At 35.2% G+C, this 22,657-nt stretch overlaps 2 protein-coding genes across 2 annotated transcripts in view; one reads left to right on the top strand and one right to left on the bottom strand.

The window, feature by feature from the left end:
- Positions 1–7,547: 7,547 nt before the first annotated feature.
- Positions 7,548–9,803, bottom strand: LOC125216823 (uncharacterized membrane protein At1g75140-like). Its single transcript, XM_048118599.1, has one exon. The coding sequence runs from the start codon at positions 9,696–9,698 to the stop codon at positions 7,653–7,655; it is 2,046 nt and encodes a 681-aa protein (XP_047974556.1). The 5' UTR covers positions 9,699–9,803; the 3' UTR covers positions 7,548–7,652.
- A 2,430-nt stretch (positions 9,804–12,233) lies between these two features.
- Positions 12,234–22,657, top strand: part of LOC125209721 (serine/threonine-protein kinase ATM) — a 28,470-nt gene continuing 18,046 nt past the window's right edge. The window contains exons 1-24 of the mRNA XM_048109304.1: positions 12,234–12,527; positions 13,023–13,131; positions 13,212–13,355; positions 13,876–14,037; positions 14,125–14,320; positions 14,434–14,590; positions 14,675–14,814; positions 14,891–14,978; positions 15,319–15,422; positions 16,249–16,347; positions 16,437–16,493; positions 16,636–16,723; positions 17,141–17,215; positions 17,644–17,685; positions 17,818–17,888; positions 18,164–18,212; positions 18,941–19,012; positions 19,426–19,572; positions 19,668–19,757; positions 19,856–20,043; positions 20,402–21,008; positions 21,084–21,155; positions 21,236–21,400; positions 22,368–22,493. Coding sequence (XP_047965261.1) covers positions 12,450–12,527; positions 13,023–13,131; positions 13,212–13,355; positions 13,876–14,037; positions 14,125–14,320; positions 14,434–14,590; positions 14,675–14,814; positions 14,891–14,978; positions 15,319–15,422; positions 16,249–16,347; positions 16,437–16,493; positions 16,636–16,723; positions 17,141–17,215; positions 17,644–17,685; positions 17,818–17,888; positions 18,164–18,212; positions 18,941–19,012; positions 19,426–19,572; positions 19,668–19,757; positions 19,856–20,043; positions 20,402–21,008; positions 21,084–21,155; positions 21,236–21,400; positions 22,368–22,493 — 3,126 coding nt within the window. The 5' untranslated portion in view covers positions 12,234–12,449. The remainder of the gene's footprint in view (positions 12,528–13,022; positions 13,132–13,211; positions 13,356–13,875; positions 14,038–14,124; positions 14,321–14,433; positions 14,591–14,674; positions 14,815–14,890; positions 14,979–15,318; positions 15,423–16,248; positions 16,348–16,436; positions 16,494–16,635; positions 16,724–17,140; positions 17,216–17,643; positions 17,686–17,817; positions 17,889–18,163; positions 18,213–18,940; positions 19,013–19,425; positions 19,573–19,667; positions 19,758–19,855; positions 20,044–20,401; positions 21,009–21,083; positions 21,156–21,235; positions 21,401–22,367; positions 22,494–22,657) is intronic.

The following is a 22,657-nucleotide window of genomic DNA, read 5'->3' as shown; positions in this document are numbered from 1 at the left end:
TTATCCTAGCTAGCTATTGCATTGGATACTCAAATGATACATTATTTGATTTTATTTATTTGCATATCTAATTCTTTATAATTTCGACTAATGCTATGCTAAAAAAGTGATACAGTGCTTTATGAATTTGTTATACACTAACATAAATTAGTTCATATCAATCATTTCTATCTCAATTCAATCATACAACAATTATTTTTTCCACTTCCATTTTTCTATGTCATTTCCAATCATAGGGTACGTACCTTTTTCACTTTTTTCTTTAACCCAAATATAAACTTCCTATTTCAAATTTGGAATTTGAACATTTATTCATACTACTACTACTTAACATTTAAAGTGATATGCAATTTAGAATTTCGGAATTTTATTCAAGACAATTACGTACATTACATATGCAATTTGTGGAATCTTTACTAAAAATAAAACGTGAAATAAAACAGATGCCTTATTCCTAATGTCGAAGGAATGTGAAACATAAGTATGTATATAGATCTTGTAGGTGAAGCTAGATAAATGATTCCTTTAATTGAAAACCTCTTTTTTGTTTCTTTTTTCATGATTTAAATTTTAAATAACAAGACAATAAAAAGTCTAATTTCCTAAAAACTTTAATAGGGAAATAAATTGTGCTACCTTTCTTCTCGTGCAAGGTTGTCCTTGCATCTTAGGCAACCAAAAACAAATTATATAAGTGTATAATTATAACCAAAGAGGGAGAGAGAGAATAAATGTTAAAGACCATTGGATTTTAATGGGGTCCCTCCATAGATGCTAAAGGTGATCATGGAAAAAAAATTAATTGTCTTTGTTTTTTAGATCATTAAAGTAGTTTTATTTATGCAGTAAATACGTATAAATAAGATTTTTAAAAAAATTAGAATGCAACACAAAGGTTTGGGCTTTTAATTAATGAATAATGGTTGTTTAAAAAATGTACAAACCCGGTCGAGCAGATTAGGGTATATACTATATATATATAGGCTACCATTAGGGTATATACTTAATTACTTAGGCCATCTGCATATCTGTCTCTTATCCGTCTTTTAACCGTCTCATCTTTTCACTATTCATGGGCCCCACTGTATTTTTCACCTCATCTCTTAACTAAGAGACAACACCTGCATCCCTGCATCCCATCTCATCCCTTAATTATTCATTCAATTTTATTTTTTATTTTTATTTCCAACAAATTCAATTATTATTTCATTGAAATATTAAATTAATACTAATAAATTCATTAAATCATTATAAACCACAAAAATTACAACATCCGAAAATACGAAAAATACATAATTGAAATCCTATGGAGTATTTTTAATTTTAATTTTTTAATTTTCGATTTTTATTACAATATTGAAAAATATAAAAATTAAAAATTACAATATTTTAATTTATTTTATTTTTGAATTTTCCTGATTTAAAAAAAAACAAAAAAAAAACATTTTAAACGGATATAAACGACGCCCACTCGCGGGCCGGGCGTCACGCACGAACCGGAGCACGCCACGTCGCCAAGGCGCGTGGCGAGCTGTCTCGAGGCCGGCCTCTTCCGCACGCAACACGCGACGAGATGTCCCGTCTCGTCGAGACGAGATGGAGGCTGCATCGCCGTCTCGATGCGGTCTCGTCTCTTCGAGACGCGATACGGATGCTCTTATAATCGCTAAGTCTAAGCGAGTGAAATTAAGAAGCTAGGATTAATTGGCTATGTATTTCTCTCTATCAACTATTTTGTAATTAGCTTCAGAATAAATTTAACATGCTACTAGTGTTGGCTATTTTACCGCGAATTTCCAAAGAAAAATTTCAAAATTGCAAAATATTGCGCTAATTAACATGAGACATTTTGATAAACAAATTTCTAAATTAAGATTTGAGATTTTGATCCAATTTGCGAAGTTGTGCGGTCAATCGAACGACATGGTGACGCAAGCAAATTTCTCCTGTTGTGGGTCCCAAGTACACTAACTAATTTGCAAATAGTACAATGATGCAATCGTATGATTATTGAAACCTATTAGTGCAGTGGTATGGTATCCCTCTTCCGTTTTGTCCTTTCTTATGGTTATCAAGTTTTATTTGTGATAAATAGTCATGTCTAATCTTATTTATTACATTTATTCGATTAGAGGAGTGATCAAGGTTTAACTAATTTTAAATGTATAATTAGAGAATAAATCTTAACCACTTATTATTTTAATTTAATGACTAAATGAAGTATTCATTTTCTATTAATAAAAATTGCATGGGGTAATTTGGGAAATCAACTCTATTCCATATTCTGACATACACATTCCATTTACGGATTATCTCTCTCTATTTCTATTATCATTATCTCTCTCTCTCTTTGTGCCGATCTCTGGCCGCCACCGTGATGCGTCGGAGGCGCTTCGGCGGAACGTGGAGCTAGAAAGGGAGCTCCGGAGCAGCCTGGAGGGAGAGGAGAGGGTGGAGGAGGAGTTGCGGTTGACGTGGCAGCACGTACGGTTGGTGGAGCAGCTTTGCAGCGAGCTTGACGAGCTGGAGGCGGAGGCTGTCGATCACGCTATGGAATCTAGGGCTCAGATCACGCTTCTTATGGAGAAGCTTTCTACTTCTAACAAACTTCTTCAATCTCTCTCGCTCAATAATCCCTCTCACTCAATAATCTATCTCTATCTTTGTAGTTCTATGCGTGTGATGTAGTTAGAGAATGAAAAAAATTATATTTTGTAGTTTCGTTTGGATTTGAAATCGTTTGGATTTTTAGGATTTTCCATAGGATGAATTATTGTAACGGAGATGCAGATATGTATTGTGGTGTTGATGCTAGAAGATTGAGCACTTAAAAAACATAATCAGATCACTTTGAACTCATTTTTAATGTAGTGAGCTATATTTTGTCAAATACATGTTCATATGTGAACAAAATATACTTCACTATAAAGCCAATACAAATCATTATACACAAAATATACTTCACTATAAAGCCAATACAGTTCACTATCAACAATTTATTAGTTCATTTTGTGAACTATAATTAACAGTGCACTATAAGTAAGGATCACAAACACTTCACTCTAACCATGAAATACTTCACTCTAAGCATGTTTTACTTCACTGAAATGAAAAAAACAGATCACTATAAGCATGCATCACAAACACTTCACTCTAACCATGGAATACTTCACTCTAAGCATGTTTTTACTTCACTGAGATGAAAAAACAGAGCACTATAAGCATGCATCACAACACTTCACTCTAACCATAGAATACTTCACTCTAAGCATGTTTTTACTATAGGCATGCATCACAAACACTTCACTCTAACCATGGAATACATCACTCTAAGCATGTTTTTACTTCACTATATGCACTATATACATCACTATACGTTCATTATACTTCACCGAAATGAAAACAACATTTACTTCACTATAAACGTCATATGCATCACTATATGCTCAATATACTTCACTAAAATGAAAAAACAGTACGCTATAAGGAAGGTTGAATATACTTCACTATACGCACAATATACATCACTATATGCTCATTATACTTAATTGAAATGAAAATTAGTACACTAATACTCTTCAATGAAATATCAAACATCATATTTACTTCACGATAAACAATATTTACTTCACTATAAGTGAGTTTTGTTTCGTTGAAAACTTCTTGGTTCACCATACTTATTTCGTTGCGTACCTATTTTTTAGTTTAGTATAAGTGTGAATTAGTTCACTGATAACATGTTTTTAGTTCATTGTGTACTTATTTTAGTTAACTGTGATTGCGAATTGATTGATTCACTTCTTTAGTTGTTTACTTCATATCAACAATTAATTAGTTTATTTGTGAACTATATTTTGTTAAATATCATTTGTGAACAAAAGAGCTATTAAAAATCAACTGAATCTATATATCTATGAACTACATAAATAAAAATTTTGAACAAAATATTAATGTAAGTTATGAAACTATTGAATGTAAATGAACCGAATAGGTATTACACTGAACTGAATCATGTTATGAACTATATCAGTTTCTACAATTGTTTCATTCTCCATACATGCATAAGCTTCCCCTACTCTTTATTTTTCTCTTCGTCTTTCGTCTTTCTTTACGTATATCAACAACTTCCAAAAGATTCACCGGTTATCCTATCATATAAAGAAAGTAAAAAATGGTTAATAACAACATTCAAACACAATATACTTGAACATAACAACATTCAAACACAAAAAGATCACTAATAACATGCATCACAAACACTTCACTCTAACCATGAAATACTTCACTCTAAGCACATTTTACTTCACTGAGATGAAAAACAGATCACTAACATGCATCACAAACACTTCACTCTAACCAAAGAATACTTCACTCTAAGCACATTTTACTTCACTAAGATGAAAAAACAATGCACTATAAGTATGGATCACAAACACTTCACTCTAACCATGAAATACTTCACTTTAAGCACATTTTACTTCACTGAGTTGAAAAAACAGATCACTAATAACATGCATCACAAACACTTCACTCTAATCATGAAATATTTCACTCTAAGCACATTTTACTTCAATGAAATGAAAAACATATCACTAATAACATGCATCACAAACACTTCACTCTAACCATGAAATACTACATTATAAGCACATTTTACTTCACTGAGATGAAAAAAACATTGCACTATAAGCATGGATCACAAACACTTCACTTTAACCATGAAATACTTCACTTTAACCACATTTTACTTCACTGTGGTGAAAAACAAATCACTAATAACATGGATCACGAACACATCATGCTAACCATGGAATATTTCACCCTTTCCTAAGCACATTTTACTTCACTAAGATGAAAAAACAGATTATTAATAACATGCATCACAAACACTTCACTCTAACCATGTTACTTCACTTTAAGTACGTTTTACTTCACTGAGATGAAAAAACAGATCACTAACAACATGGATCACAAACACTTCACTCTAAGCACGTTTTTACTTTACTGAGATGAAAAAAAATAATATAGTTCACTCGTACACAACACCAATTCATTCACGTAGAATGAACCAAATAGAGAAACAATTGAAGTGAAAATTACAACATATCTTCAGTTTTGTCCTTTTTTTCATTAGTTTCTACGGAGTGAACTAATAATTCTCTCCTATTTTTCATTAGTTTCTGCAGCAACAGATTCAAATAGAAAACAAATGAATTTTTGAACCAGATTCAACAAATCAAGAACCCGATCCAACAAATCGATAGCAAATAATAAAACATAACAAAATTTGAAAACCAATCGAAAAATAAATTCAATAAATAAAAAAAATTACAAATTACCTTTAGTTTTCCCCTCTTCTTCATGACTATCCTTACCATGGGAAAATATGATAAATTGACTAAACCCTAGCTATAGAATGAGGAAGAAATCGCAGAATCGAAGTGGAAATCCCATCACTTTGGAGAGAATTAGAGCGAGAACGAAATCTGGAAATGGGGAAGCAAATTGAACCCTATATCATTTAAACCATTGAAAAGTCTATTATGCCCCCGCATTCTAATAGTGAACCGAATCATTCACATAGTTAATTCTGCTTCAATTTCGAAAACCATATGGGTAAATACCAGCTCTTGATTTCTTAATCTTGTGGCTGAGATTTATTCTCTAGTTATACACTTTATGGGCACTTGCCCCATATCACTACTCAATTATATTAATTTTATCCCCATAACTAATTTAATTCTAGACAAATTCTTTTTCATTTAAGGATATTGACATCTAATATCATTAAACTTTCAAAAAGTTGGATTTTTCCCACGAACTTTAAAGCTGGCAAATAATATCACGAACTTTACCCCGAGTTTATTTTTTCTCACGAATGAAAAAATTCATGTTATTTTAATAGATCGAAGAACAATTTTGGAGGGTGTGCTTCAAGAAAAACTATCTTCAAAGATTGAAAAACTTGAAACTCTCAAAATTGTTGTCGAGAAATTACGAAAACAAATCCGTATCATAATATTATTTGTGGGAATTTTTTCATTCGTGGAAAAAAAAACAAACCAGGGGTAAAGTTCGTGATATTATTTGTCAATTTTAAAGTTTATGGGAAAAATCCAACTTTTTGAAAGTTTCGTAATATTAGATGTCAATACCCCTTTCATTTATCATACTATATTATAGGAATATCTCACTATTATTTTATCTAACAAATCAAATATCAATTAACATGATTAATTAGTAATTACACTTTCTCACGTGCTTATAAGATTAGTGGGAGAGAAAACCAATGTTGACAAATCATACTAATAAAATGCGCAGATTTTACCTCAAATATTACTACTATATTATTATTTTGTGAATCAACCAAATCTTTGATTTGGTTGCCGTCTAATCGATGCAATATGAATATAATAAGTTCACACAACTTTTAACATATCCAATATTTTTTTAAATAGGGCAATTTATATCTAAATCTCTACTTGATCAATAAGATTTAAAAAACATCATTAGATTTGATCATTAGAGCTGACGTTAATTCCACATTGTGATAACTTCATCTTAATCCTTTAGGATTGGACTTTACTATCATTCTTCTTCAGTTATCTATTATTAAATACGACCATCGCACCGCTTTTGCCTTCCAATGATGATGACGACATTTTTCACCATGTCTGACCCTACAAGTTTTGTTTCTTGCATCCGCTATTGAAATACATGTTTTGTTCATATATAAAGAAAAAAAACAGAGCTATTTATATAAATAGATTATAAAAAAATATAGATAATGAATAGTGTTTGGTGGACAAAATAGTTAGATGTGAATAATAGGCATGCGTGAGCGCAGGAGAGGCGACAAACAAACATGAATTCCATCATCTTTCAATACCATTGACGCATCCAAATCTAAGACACAATCCTTTTTATCCGTCAAATAAAATTGCATACGGTTTTGATGTCGGAAAATAGTGGATTTATTAATAAAACCATTTATTGATATATTATGAAATACTTTGATATCATTTGATTGGATGGTTAAGGGTTCTTTTAATCAATCTAGAGAAACCAACCTTGTAATCATTTGATTAGAGGTACATACAAATATTAACCCTTTTTTATGTGCTATGGATTGCATGTGCAATGGTAAATTGATTACGATAACTTTCGAAAGAAAACTATGATTATTGATCATGAATTACATTCAAACTCAAAAATATGACTTGCGTTGATACGATTCTATTTGTGTTGATATAATTAATCGTTGATACGACTATATTTGCGTTGACATAATCATAAAGACACAAACTTGATAACACACGATAATGACACGAAGCAACTATGTATTCAAGAAAGTGACTATTTTTTATGCTATCTTGTAAGGATCAAATTTTATTCTAAATTATATACTTTCATACAAATTGGACCTTATTTATATTCTGAAAATGAGATTGAGCTTGAGATTGAGCTTAGTGAATTATACATCATGCTAGTTTAATATGTTAAAAACTTTATGTTCTTAGATTTCACATGTGAAAGTGCTACCGATCTCCACTCAAATTTGCCAATTTTTTTTTGTTCGATATAATGTAATACAAATGATAGAGCCAAGTGCAGAGGTAAACCTCAGTTGCTATCATCCACTACTTGGCTAATTACAAAGAGGTTGTTTCCCTTCTCATCGGAACAGCCTGAGCTTCGACTTTCGACCCCTGATACTTCATTTCTCCTGCTCTGAAACGAGGGTCAACGGGCGAAGGTCTAGCATCTGTATCAAGACTAGGTCTGTAGTGATTCGTTACAGGCTTAGAATCCGTGTCGGTGCTAGGCCTGTAGTGATTCGGGGCGGGTCTAGAATCCGTGTCAGCGCCACCTGGCCTGTATGGATTGGTTGCTCCACCGGAATACCGCGGTGGAGAGACATACCGCGATGAGCCTCTCAGACCACTGCCTTTCAGCTCCATGATTTCAGAGCTTCTTGAAGACTCCGTGAAGGATCTGTCTCTGTCGCCTGTGGCTGAACCTAACGGAGCTCCACTGGTGACGGATGCTGAGGTGAAGGGGTCATCGGGGCCCCAAGAGGTGAGCGCCTCCTTCTTGTTCGCGAAACAATGCCAAGCTCCAAAGAGGAAGAGGACGAAAAACATGACTGGGCTCGTCCACAGGATGCTGTTGAGCTCGTTCTTGAACGAGGGGAGATTGGAACGATACATGGCTACGTATCCGTTTCCAAGGCTGAGGACCATGAGCTTCTCGTAGTCACTGGTGATCAAGGGCACGCCTGTTTTCTTCTCCGTGATCTGTTGCTGGTTTAGGAAAGGCGCGATGATCTCATCAAGGCCGGCAGAGAACAAGAGGCGAAGCCCACCAGCGCGGACATATTGCTGAGACGAGACGTTGTACACATAAACCTTGTCCCTGTTAGCAATCAATACATAGCCTTTGATCGCATGCAAGGCCAGAGGCTCATCGATGTCCAGCTTCCTCTTTGACCTCACCCGACACTTGAAGTTCATCACGTCGCCTAGCAGAAAAATCTGAACAAAGTCCCCTTCCCCCGTCAGCCCATAGGCCTTCGACCGGTCCGTGGCATCAAAAACATAACTCTTAGCAAAAGAGCTGTTCAAACCCTCGCATTCTATCTCCTTAAGCTTCATCGTCCTCAAGTCCAATGAGCCCGCACCAGTATCCGTAAGAAACAACATACGCTGCTTCAAAAACGCAACAGGCCGTTTACTAGGCGTAGCAGTACCATACAACGTCCCATCCTCCTTAAACACCATGATCTTCCCACCCTTGTCTACTGCCAAAACGTACCTCCTCCTCCCAACATAGTGAACCTCCACAATGCTAATCCGCAAACCCCAAGACTCCGGGATCTCAAACTTCCCTACTCGCTCCACATGAAGAGAGCTCCATTCATCACCACTCAACATCTCCCACACCCGATGCATCACAATAGCGCCATTTTCATGGCCCGTGACAATCATAGTCTCGTTCTTGTGAAGCGACAAGTAAGAGACAACGACAGAAATTGGCGAGGGCTTCTCCCCCTCGGGGAAGGCCTCGAACTCTAAGGCAACCTCTCCACTCCTCAAAAACAAGTACAACTTTCCCTTATCATCCCCAACAGCAAAGTACTTGCTCAAACCCTCAAAATCCTTATTTGGCAACATATTAATACAAGTAGGGCTCGAACTCAACTTAACAGCCGATACAAACTGAAACTTCTCAACCCAAAATGTGTTATACTTAGTCACTATCGTCGGCTCCAACTCCTCCCCACCTCCTAACCCCAAACCATCCTCTTCCTTAATTTTCTCAATACAGATTTCATTACCGTGTGGCGATAAAGATTGAATCTTTTTACTTTCCAAATCATCAGAAAGCCGGGATTCTAACCTATCAACAAGCTGGGTGAGGTTTTGGACCAATTCTTGAAGTTTCTCCAATTGGAAGTGGTGATTGCTTAACAAATTGTGATCAACACAAGTTTCCGCTAAAGGGTTGTCCTTTATCCTAAAAGGGATGTCATTTTTGGTGTCGGTTTCAATTACTGAGTTGGAATTTAGAGAGGGGTCGGATTCTTGTGATGCGAGGACAACGCAAAAAAGAGGTGGGAAACAAGACAAATCTGCGAGGAGTAAAGAAAGAGTTAACGAGAAGATTAACTTGCCTTTTCTGCTGCGAGAGACAGCCATTCAAGTTGAAATCTGGAGCAGAGCTTCAGCGATGGGCTGTGGGTTTTACTGTTAGCTTTGGATTTTGAGCGTTGAAGGTGAGATCTTGAAGAGTGAGAGAGGGCTATTTTGGTAACTTTGATACAGGTTTTGGGGAGTTTTGTGAAAATGGTGTTAGGAAAAGGGGTAGAGTTTAAATATTGTGATTTTGTATTATAGATAAAAAGAGGATTTTGGTGAATGAAGTACATTTTCTAATGGATTTTGGTGAATGAAGTACACTTTCTAAGGGTGGTCATTCGGTTGGTTAGTATAACGGTCGAACGGAATTGGTCGGTTAATCAACGAAAAAATCATTCAAAAGTAATGAGTGAGTCGATCCGTTTTACCATTCAATTAGGTAATTAATCGGTCGGTTAGAATCGGACAATCTATTGGTAAACGACAATAATGGATTACTTTTTTCGAAACTGATTTTATCTAGAAATTTCGTATGCTAATAACTTTTTCAATTTTTGTTTGGTCGTATTACATATTTGTGAAATGATCAAGTGTGAATGGAAAAGAAAAATATATTTAATTTTGATTTAAATTTATCTTCATTTGAATTTTAGGGGAAAACTATGATATGTAGTACAATAAAAGGAAATTGATTGACCATAAATGAAAAATTACTTGATCCATCAACCTAATTTTATTTAAATAAACATGTCACATATTGTGGGTAAGTGATTATTCAAGGCCAAAAATCTCACATGAAGTGTCCGTTAAACCTTTAAAATTTTTTGTTTATATATTCACACAGAAAATAGTTAAGCTCATAACAATATTAGTAATCCGAAAAAAATGAATCATAACTCAAAAGAGATAACGACAATTTATCCATAAAATAATCCATTGCATAGTTGTATCTCATTATGCACCAATACCATATTATTAAGAAAGAGAGACCAGAATCAACTGAAACATTAGGAACTTATAAACCATGATCATTTATAATTTAGAAAGCATAAAGGATTACTATGTTAGAATTTGCTAAAGATACAATAACAAATTAGTTTGTTCCCCTTTTGGCCGCTATGCTGCTATGGTGAGATCTACCACATAACATTATTATGTACCGAAGCGAAGCTTCTGTCCGCAGCCTCTCTCTGTCTAGAGGGGGGGGGAGCTATTTTCCGTTACAGGTGCCGCTTTTTGCATCTTCTAACTTCAAAAATGGGTTGTCCAAGGACCGATTGATGGTAGTATCAAAAACCAAATGGTGACTTTTTCCTATTTCCGCCTTCGCCACATTGTTCGTTCCATTTTCTCAACTCATTCATATTGGCTGCATCGAAGGAAACTGCTGGTCCCACCTAGAAAACAGTAACCAAATCGATATAGTATTAGTTCAGATTAAAACATAAAAGCTTTTGAAGGCAGACACATTCGTTTTAAAGGAATGTCACTCTCCTAGAATGATATGAAAAGCATAGTCCTAATAACAGCATGAGGCAATGGGAAGCCTTTGCATGACTTGGGTGGATTTTACCATGGTTTTAGCGTGAGTAAAATCATCCAACTTGAGCGGTCTGAGAAGCGGAACTCCATCAGATTTGCCACCTTGCACGTAGATCATAGAGATGCTAAGAACAAAGATAGTCAAATTGGACCTGGTGTTGCATTAAAATTTTCCTAACTTTATGTCATTGACTCCTTACAACATGAGCAACATTGTAAAGACATCAAAGCTTGGAAAACCTACGGCTAGATGAATAAAGGATCTTATCATAGGATAAGGCAATTTATAATGCATTGACTCACTCTAATAAGTTGATTGTAAAGTTAGCCTTTGTGACTACGACCAACAGACTGAAGGGTATAGTTATCACTGCAATGCGATGTTGAAGCTATGAAATAGAATTTGTATCGTTCACCTTGCTTTCTTCTTCCAACAACTCTTGGACAGGTCTATATGTTGCAGCAATACAGATGTCCTGCAATACAAAATGCGAAAACTGGTTAAGAAGTAAGTAGCGATTAACTCTGTTAGCGAAGTATGAAACTTTCATCACCTTCAGGTCGTTCCCATAATGTGTTCACGTGAGGAAGATGATAGGTTCGCATTTATCTTAGGGCATTCACCATAGCCCAGACTATATACCCGCCCTATCTCCCTTTTCATGAACCATGTCATCATTATCTTCAAGCCCATTATACCAGCAATGCCCATACTATAAAGTATAAACCGAAAAAAATGAATAGAGTACGAGAGAGAAGAAAAAAAGAACAGATAAAATATGAAAGATAGATAAAAGGTAGAGAGAATAGTAATTTAAGAGAAACTTTTCATTTTAGTTGCGGTTATTTTTTTTAGACACCCTAGAATAGAAAGATTAGACCATTTTTCATGGACAGAGGTAATATCAAAATAAAAACTTACCATCTGATTCGAGACATATCAATAAGAAAATATTATTTAAAATTAATTAGAATTTTGAATAATTTATCTACAGTACTTTAGTTTCTAGTTTCGAAGTGACGACGAACCAAAGACCAAATCCTGAAAAAACGCTTTCTGAACTTCCACCTCTCTCTCTTCTCAAATTGAAAAACCCATGAGCACGAGCTGCCGCTAAAACCTCACTGTGGCGGAAAACCAACACTCCTCTCTCCACCATCCACCTCCTACTTTCCCTCTCCACAGATTATCAATTTGCAGTGAACCCTTACCCCTTTCATCTGCGCCGGAAAAAATTACACAACAAGTCAGATGATCAGGAATCGACAATGAATACTAAAGTAACCTCCAGAGACATTCAGGAGATCATCACCAAACTCACCTCCGACAAGGCCAAACCTCGAGATGTAAATTTTTATGCATAACCATTTCCATTATGTGCCAATTGTGCGCCAATTTTGATTAACCTGAGGAATTAATCTCCAAAACGCAGCAGCTTATTTCAGTGGAAAATAGCGTATAACTGCTCCAAATGATTAGTTCATCACGATTTTACATTTTATCTACTTCAAGAGCCAGAATGAAGTGTATATTTAGTAATAGAGCTCAATTGCTGACGGGATATTAGGAAATCGTATGAACCTGATTGATTATTTGTGCAGTTGTGCTAATGTAGTAGGGTTGGAAATCAAAGTTTTGGCTCACCTGCTGCAGTTTCATGTTGTTTAGTACTTGTACTATTGCATGGAGGATTTAGAAAATATCTGAGATGAGCTTGTAATGCTAGACAATAACTTGTAGTTCTTCGATTGATGTCTTCAAGTTTATTAACCTTACAATTATTACTCATGCCTTCATATTTCCTTTTCCTTGTATTAACAGATACTTAATTTGTATTTTAGGAAGGGATAAAATTGTTGAATACATGGCTAGGGGGCGAGAGGTCTATTGGATTTTGTAGATATTTGTCTGATAGATCTTCGATGCTTGAACCTAATGAAATTCCACACTGTAAGTATATACTGACGTTAATTCTTATGCTATTAGTTGCTGAGACAACATTTTAAGTGCAATATTTGATTCTCATGTAGCTGAAAGCTGGCCATTTCTAGTCAAAATTTTAATACAATGTTTGTCACTGGAGATCTCCTCAAGCAAGAAGAGGTTGCCGAAGCTGAATTTTGCAAAGACTCTTCGGATTGTCGTGCAACGAGCTGAAGATGATAGATTTTCTGGTTAGTCTCTGAAGATTTTGGTGAGGTTAAACTGCATGGTTGTATTTAATAATAAACGATTAATTTAGTTCTTTTGGTGCTTTCATCTTTTTCTTTTTTTTCAGGCCCTAAGTAAGTTTCAACTAACTTGTTTAATTTCTTCTAATTGATAAACTCCCACCTTCCCACAAGAATATTGGGTATGAGTTTTAATGCACAATTGGCAAAGTATGAGAGAAGTAGAAAGAAAACATAAATAAAGTATTGTTAGTGGACAATGGTCCCACCTCATTACCTCATTAGAGAGAAAAGATCTTCCAAATTTAGAAAGTGCATATTATTGTGGGATGGACTAAATAAGAAAGAGTGCATATTCTTGTGGGACGGAGGGAGTATTTATGTTTTTTGATCCCATATTCACCCCTGAAACACTCTAGCTCTGGGGAATCACGAAAGGGTCACCTTCAATATGGTTATCAAGTTGTATATATGTTTGTGTCCACTAAGTATCCACATGTTGTCTTGCCCTCTCTATTTGCAGGAAAGAGTTTTCCGCTTTTACCTGTGGCTAGGGTACTTTTCAACCACGTGTGGGATGTCCTTAAAGATGTTCCAAGCTTTCAATCTGAATATAGTGTTATCCTTCGTCATCTTTTGGCAGTCACGGAATATAGATTTCACATTCGGAAACGAGTATATTCTAGTGAGTACTTTTCTGGTTTAGATTGTCACTGTGCCAGTTAGAAACTTGAGCTTCTTACCGGAATTTTTATTTGTCTTAAATGAATAGATCTCGTACTTCTATACATGGAAAAGGTGGAAGCAAGCATGAGCAATGAAAACATAGGGCAATTAAACCCGAAGGAGGAAGTTTTCCGCTTCACCTTGACACTTCAATCACTTCTTGAAAACCCACCCGGAGATATTCCCGACGAGCTGCGAGAAGATATGGTTAAAGGTTTTGTTGGAATTTTTTCTCATGTAAGGTTAGATATTCTTGACTTTGTTTGATTGGCTGTCTTAATCTTCTTACTTGTAGTCTTTTGACAAATGATGGAAAGTAATTTATGCATGACATAAATTCAACTCTCATTGCCAGGGAAGAAGGAAAAATCTCAAGAAAACTCATCGAGTGCCTCAATATGTATCTGTTAAAGGATGGACCTAATTTGGGTTGCAAATCCCTTGAAATTCATGAAGCTGTACAACAATTTGTGTTCCGCTGCTGGTTTGCGACTCATGATCGGAGTCTTAAGGTACCTCTCTCTGCATTGATATTCATGGTTTTGTAAGAATTAATTAGATTTTTCGCTGTTCTTCTAAGTTTAATGCTTCTGTAGGATGTACTTGTTTGCTACGGGAAGCTGCAAATAAGTTTAACTAGGGGAGTGGTTGATGGGGCTGCTTTACTCGAACAACTTCTTGATATTGTTAGCAAGGAGCTGGACCAAATGAGTACTTCTGGAGCCAGTATCACCAGGTTAGAATTGTTCTATATGGCATTTAATGCTGGCCCATATATGTTATATTTTTAAACGAGTGGATGATGAATTCAGGAGTGATACAACTAAGGATGAAAAATGTGGACTCCTAACAAACTCACAGCACAACCTGGTGGAGCTTGCTGCCCTTGTCTTTTGCCGGGTACACTCAGTAGAAACTTAACTCAAACTCATTTCTCTATGACCCTCTTTGGTACATGATGTGGCTGTGTCCTAAACACAATATAGAGACTTATCTAGTTTGTTGAGGACTGATGAGTGCACTGGGCTTCTGCTAGCTAGTGTGCATAACTAGGTTAGGTTTTGTTTATTCATCCGAACCGACCTCTTAATCACAGTTATACCAAGCAATACTATATAGAAGATGTTCTGGGTTATTAGTATATGTATTCAAGAACTAAATTTGCTCATTTGCTGAGGAACTTGAGCTAAAACATCTGGAGATATTCTGGTCATCAATGCTTTTACTTTTACCTTTCCAGGCTTGCACTCATGCATCAAAAACACCAAATGCTGAAAAACGAGGCAGGAGGGAGCATATTGTTGTCCAGATAAAAGAGAGGCTCATTGAGGGGAAATGGTCATGGTATGTGTAAATAGATTGAAGCATTTGTTGAGGAACTACATATCAAACTTATAGCGCCTATTAGCTGGAATAATGTGATCTGAATTTGCACTCTGTTTCTTAATTGATTAACATTATATTTCTGAAATCTCATTCTAAAATTTTGAATATCGGGTAAGAAATTTCTTGTCACACACACAAAGAGTAAAATCAGAATTCAAATGGAGGTGAAGCAGGGTAGTACTTAAAGGTAAGTGGAGCGGTGAAAACAATGACAATTTCATTGCTTCTTTCCATTTCCATGGAACCTTTTCAACAAATTTAAAATCTCAAAGAGGGCAAATCTTAATCATAAATATTCCTGAGAAAAAAATAATTATAATGGCAAAATGAGATCATGAGTAGCATTGAATCAAGGATATAGTACTCAACAATAAGTAGAGCAATGGAACCACTGGTAATTTCATTGTTTGTTTCCATTTTTTGCATAATTTCCATTTTGTTCATAAGATTATCATGAGTGTGAGCCAATGAGGTTTGTTAAAGGAATTGAATCTAGGATTTGTGGGTCTGCTCTCCTGTAACTCCTTTTAAAGAGAGTTTTTACTGTTGTTAATATCATTTTTTCCATTTGTCGAACTGATCTTGAAAGCATTTCTGCCAACCACACTTCAATTATTCTCTCGTGGCTTTCGCTGCTATGAAAATCGCCTCCTTGTGATGTTCTTCAAAGAAGATACTTGTGTATGTACATTTGACTTGATCGGCTCTGTCAAAAGAAACAAACAAATGAATTACACTTATTTATTGACAATCTTGGATCATATTATTTTTTCCCTTGCAACAGGCATGCTGCATTCTGTTGTCTTATTTACAAATATTCAGATCGTGTAAAGAGAAGTCTTTTCAGTTATTGGTTTGGAAGCATATCTGCGAACTTTGAGAGGTAGAATTTTTGTTGGATTTTTGATACAGGTGTCTATATGTTCCTTCACTTTTGCTGTATGAGACTCCCCTACTTTGTTTTTCTTGCAGAATAATTAACAATGTTAGTATTGAGCATTCATATGACGGTCTTTTATGGACTTTGAGGTAAGATGCTTTCGACCAATAGTTTCACCTCCATTCAAATTCTAGTCAAACTATTGTTTTGATTTATGAAATTTTCTAATGTCTTTAATGCTGTTTTTTTTTTTTTAAAAAATTTCTAAAACCTATTTAATTGCATTTGAAGGAGCTTGCTAAAACTTTCCTCCTTGCTACATTTCGCTGCTCCAAACATGGAATTTTCACCAAAGGCTTCTTGTCCTGCCAAGAATGAGGTAGACTAAACTATCTGATTGAACTTTAACGAATTTTAAATTTTTTGGGGTGTTTTTCTGTGGTATACTTTAATGCTTATGAAAGTGTGGACGGTACACATGTTGAAGTCAGGTACCTGGTTGCTTATCAAGTTAGATTATTTGAGAAATGAAGCTATAGCTTATTTGGCTTATGAATTGTCGCATTGTTACAATGCTCTTTTTATTTCGTGAATTGGTCTAGGCATGAGAAAAAATGACTAATTCTCTTCATGTATTAACCTCTATTATTTTCTTAGTTTCATTTATTATCACTTATTAGTAGCTTATTTTGTAATTGAACGGTGTTTTTAAATGCACTTGTGCAATATTCGAAAAAGCATTGTTTTACTGCAGTGATTTGAGTTGGCTTTTAACCCTTTTTGAATTATGTTGCAGGTTGAGAAAGACTGGAATGTGATATGGAGTTCTCTCATTCGGAGTTTGCCTGCATTTGTAAATGTCACCTTAATTGTAAGTACCTGGACATGTAAATTTGAGTAATGTTTTTAGTTTGATGGCTTTGCTTATTTTTGGCAATATCACCCGGATGTCTTTGACTCTTTCCAGTGACTACTCTTTCTTTCTTAATGATTTACTTCTAAAGTTGGTGAGGAAAATATAGGGAACTGCCTCCTGTAAACCAGAAACTTATTTCATCCTCATGTATGACATGTATATCCTAGACACTAGTCAATAAAAAATCTCTATTTATTTAGATTTCCCATATGTCTTTCTTTGCTGACTCCAACATCTAGTTAGCAATGCTGAAAGTTGCATAATGACAACATTGAGAGTCCACTTCCTCTACATATTAATCACCTGTCAGTTGTCAATTTAATTTATTAGGCCAAGCTTGGTGTTTGACGGCCTTGGTGATCCTTTTTACACGTAATATGCAGGTTGATGCTGCTTTGATGCTCCTTTGCAACATTATGTTGAGTGTAAGACCTCGATAACTGATTCTTTGAATACTTTTTACCTGGATCATAGTACTTTTTTGTGCTATTGATGGTTTATAGTCTAATCTGTTGATTTCATTCTCAACAGCCATGTTTTCTTTTCCGTTTTAACAGGATACAAAAGATTCATATATTGTTACTCCTGAGATATGGGACCTTCGTGTCTTTAAACGCTCACCTTCCGTGTGAGTTATTGACCTTTAAGAATTGGCATATTTACCTTGCATCTCATCATCTTTGTTGTTTCACATGGTGCTAATTGTTAAAAGTGGAAGATTGTTTGTTGATTCTGCAAACTTGCATCTCTTAAGTTGTTAATGATTTTCTTAATATTATTTGTTTATATGTATACCCCGTATATTAATATGCCAATTTGCACGCATTAGAATGTCTGACAGATATCCTGATTCATCCCTTGAACTAAATATTATTTCTGGATCTAATTTTTGATATGCATCAGGTCTGTTTTATTCTTCATCTCATGCTACTTTTCCAGCAAAGCTATTCAAGTAAGATTCTCAGGCCTGTCTTATTTGTTGTTTTAATACATGTCCCTTAAAATATGTTTTCATTCTTGCTCATATTACATTCGATCTGTTTTATATAAAAGACAAAGCAGTATGCCTTGTATGAGTTAAAAAACTTTATTTTAAGCTCAGAATATTATGATGTTGTATTGTAATTACTCCCTCCATCCACGAAAAATAGTCCTATTTGTGGACGGCACGGGTTTTAAAGAGATATTGGTGAAGTAAGAAAGGGGAGAAAAAGTAGATAAAGTAGGATAGAGAGAGAAAAAGTAGGTAAAATATGAGAGAGAGAGAGAGAAGATGTTGATAGTTAAGTAGGTATAAGTTGTAAATAAATGGGAATGTGGGGGTAATAATTTGAGAGAATTTTTTTTTTTTTTTTTGAAATAAGACTATTTATCGTGGACACCCCAAAATGGCAAGATGAGACTCTTTTTTGTAGACGGAGGGTGCATATTATTCTGGAGCTAATAATTTGCGAGAATAGGTTTGGTTAGGATTCAACTATTAACAAAGTTCAGCTATCACACCATTAAAAGTAAATGTAAATTGAAAATATTTCCATGCTAGGTGAGTATGGAGTAGTTGTTGTCTGTTGTCCTCCTTTGAGTCCTCATGACAGTAATGATGTTAGAGTTTACAATGATGGTGTTAAAGACTGGGAGACTTAATTAAATAACTTTAAAATTCTTTCTCATTCTCTGTAGGGTGATACTCGGGATGCTCTTTTTCTCAGACAAAACATGTTACGAACAGTTTTGGCTTCTTTCAACTTAAGGGTAATCTCTTCTTGGATGTTCCAACATTATTCAATCATTTTATATACTTCTTGAAGATGCATAGATAATCCTTCCTCATACAGTTTCGATACATTTTTGTTCATTTTCCAAGTCTACATCTGGTATTTGTTAATATTACTTGATGCAAACATTTATATTATTGGTATGGTATCAAGTTAAACTATAGTTGATGTTAACAGTTAATTCTTAATCAATTATCTGATATATCTAATTATCTCAAACTAGTTTTTCTTTTAATTTACAATAATTGTGAAAAAGTCAATGACCAATTTTAAATAAATGGTACTATCATATTTCCTATTTTCCTCAAGTTTGTGAGTCAGTGGGTGTGCATTGGGTGAAGGACGTGGGTATATTCATTCATAACTTTATGTTGATGTACTCTTACATAGGAATGCACATCATTGAACGAGCGGTTGGTAGTTTTAATACCAGCTGCTTTGTATGCCCTTAGTGTTGGTTCTGCTCCTCCAATAAATGAGGCTCAAGGATATTCACAGCTACTCTATGTGTCCGAGGTTATGGAGGAACGGGCTAAGGTATGTACTTACATTTTGTTCTTGAATGCTAAACTAAATATATCTGTGCCATTATGGCTGCATAGTGCTGAGAGATGATTGCAATTCGGTGGTAGGATGAGGAACATTCACTCGAAAATTTGCATGGATTTTTTGACTGCTCAGTGGATGTCCTTGCAAGGATCGATGATGATTCTGGTCAAAGGGTTCTGTATCTATATTCTCTTTTATTTTTATTCTTCCTTCTGAATAATCTGTGGCATTTTTTTTGTATCTTGCTAATGATTTACTTTGATAATTTTAGGTCAGTCTTTCAGAGAACTGGCAAAATATGCATTTACCCCGAGAATTAAGAGATCAGCTGCTTCCTGAGATGGAAAATTATATTATAGAATGTATGATGGATAAAGAAATTGAAAACATGCAACTGTTTGAACTCATCAACGCATGTGCTCTACTGTCAAATTTCATGTATTGCTCTTATGCAACAAGGTAGCTTTTCCACTTCAATTGTTCTATGTGTTCTACATGTTGAGCAGTAATTTAGTCATGAATCCTCGACCTCTGCTCAAGTGCATTAAATTATTCTGTATATGCATTCATCCAGTTTTTTTTATTTTTCCCCGCACTATTTTTATTTTCTCAACATGTCACTGAAGAACTGTTTGGATGCCTGCTGAATCTTTGTTCCCTGTCCCCTTGTGCTAGCACTGGACTCACTTTTAGTAAAAACTCAATTCTTCGATCGGGTTGTGAATTTTTTCCCTTCCGTTCTTTATGTTAGATATCATAACTTGATATATATGACACATTCTGATCTTCATGTTTTTTATGTAATAAACATATACAGGACCAGAGAGGCGGTCTCCCCATTATTTTACAAATTGGGTGAAGTTGTAGTGGAATTGCTGGATCAATCCATTTTAGTGGTTGATAAAACCTTCAATGATATTATATCTGGTTGTTTAGGCGCCGACTCCTTTTTTGATCACACACAGATGACAGTGACTTCACTTAAAAGCTTTATCTGCTCACCTCTGCTTAGCATATGTCAGGAGAAAGGTGAAATTATTACGGAATTATATCCTAGAATCATTCAGTCTTCTGAGGAATTTTTGAAAACCCTGGCAAAACTGTATGATGCATGTTCGGGGTGCAGAAGGAACCCTAGTGGGAAAAAAACCCATACTGACTTAACGGAGACTACATCCCTTCATGATCTCGTGCCTTTGAGTAAAAGCAAAAGCTTGATTTTAGACATGGAATTGGATATGAATAGTGGATCTGGTGACATAGATAGTTTAACTGTTGACGGTGATGAGACTTCTGCAGTCTCCACTTCATCAGCAAATCAGAAAATGGACCTTCTACTAATCATTTCGAAATTTTTCTCAATTTTACCATTAGTGACATGGGAAATCTTGTTTTCCCTTAAGGAGAAAGAGACTAATCCAAAGGTAAATTATGATACTCTCCCTGTCGTCTATATTTTCAATTATTTACTCACCATCTGATCTTTGGTGATGGAGCAGGTTTCTGAGAAGTTCCTATTCATTCTCTGTGAGCATCCTCACTGGTCTTCCTCCAGACAGCTGTCAGATTTGGTAAGCTGCTTATATCAGCTGTTCATTAAATAATTATGATTTGATTGATAATTTCTGAAATAATTTTTTTCCCTCTGCAGGTTAAGTCTATGGCAGACACTATACAAATGTGGGAGAATTATAAGCTCCACAATTCACATATCCTAGGTGGCATTTGTAGTTTGGTGAGAAGCCTTCTAGTTACAGATGGATCTGGGAAACATAAGAATATCACTCATACTTCACGGGAGAGCATGTCTGAAGAGGTATATCACTGATGCCTTGTTGAGCTAGTGCCTTTTGCATTCACAATCTGCTTCAAGTTCCTCCAGAGTCAGGGTTTTATATTCAGTTATATTGTTTCTTGGGGAAAGTGAACTTTAGAGATCTTAGTACAAACAGAGCAAATGTGATCCTTCTTTAGTCTTTATGTAGGGTCTCTAGCCTTTACCTAGAACTAGAATGATGCTGTAGTCAGGTGTTCTCCTATTTGACTATGTCGACATTAATTCACCTACTGTGAAGACTATGAAGAGATATAGCCAAGGGTAGATAGGGAGTGGGAATTGATAGGAAGTGTATTATGCGGCAATATCACACCATTGGTCAATTTGGATGAGCCATGAGGCCATATCTAGGAGTATACTCCTTGTGGATTGCTTATTATATTACATGCACCATTTTTCTAAATTATGCTGACTAATAGCTTTGATTTGGGTGAAAGGTGAAAAGAATAGAAAACCTTTGTAATACTTTCCTGACAAACTATCAAGTTATGTCATGAAATGGTATATTGATGCTAGGGTGTTGGCATGAGTATTAGTTGGACATGATCATCTTCTCTTGGAACTTGGTAGAATTTATTAACGCTCTACAAGAACTAGATGAGTAACTAATGGGAATTTTTTAAACTGCAACAACTTAAAGAAGTTCTCTTAATAGCTATCTAATTTATTATCTGTACACTGGATTGATCATTTGCACCTTCATTTGTTTCAAATTGATGTTTGTAACTTTCTAGCTCTTTCCACCAAAAGGTCGTTCTATACTTCTTTCTTGACAGATGGAGTACAGTAGTTTGATGCCATGGTTGGTGTATCTGCATTTTTCTCCTTGTATAGCAATGAACTAGTTGCCTGGAACATAATAGTTATTTTATTTTGCTTTCGTATCCATCAACATTTCCTGGATATATAACTACTATTCTTTAATTTAGTTTGTTGGTCTACTCAGTGTTTGATTTCTCTTGGAGATTTGGTGCATAGAATCTCAGCTGATGGTTTTGCCGATTGGTATGACCGCACTAAGCTTATTGGCTGCATATGCGATTTTGTATCATTTAGACCTCAAATTGCTCAGGTAATCAATGATTTCTAGTTGATGACACTGCAAGTATCACACAATAAACTCAATTCATTTGCTTTCTCTTTTATTCATTTATTGCTCAATACTCATATCGTCTAATATTCTCTTTTATTCATTTATTGCTCAATACTCACATGGTCTTAAATTTTCATATATCA

This window comes from Salvia hispanica, chromosome 3 (assembly GCF_023119035.1).
Source record: "Salvia hispanica cultivar TCC Black 2014 chromosome 3, UniMelb_Shisp_WGS_1.0, whole genome shotgun sequence".
In the NCBI taxonomy this organism is placed as follows: Eukaryota; Viridiplantae; Streptophyta; class Magnoliopsida; order Lamiales; family Lamiaceae; genus Salvia; species Salvia hispanica.
The sequence above is the reverse complement of the archived record's forward strand: the minus strand, read 5'-3'. Positions and strand labels throughout refer to the sequence as shown.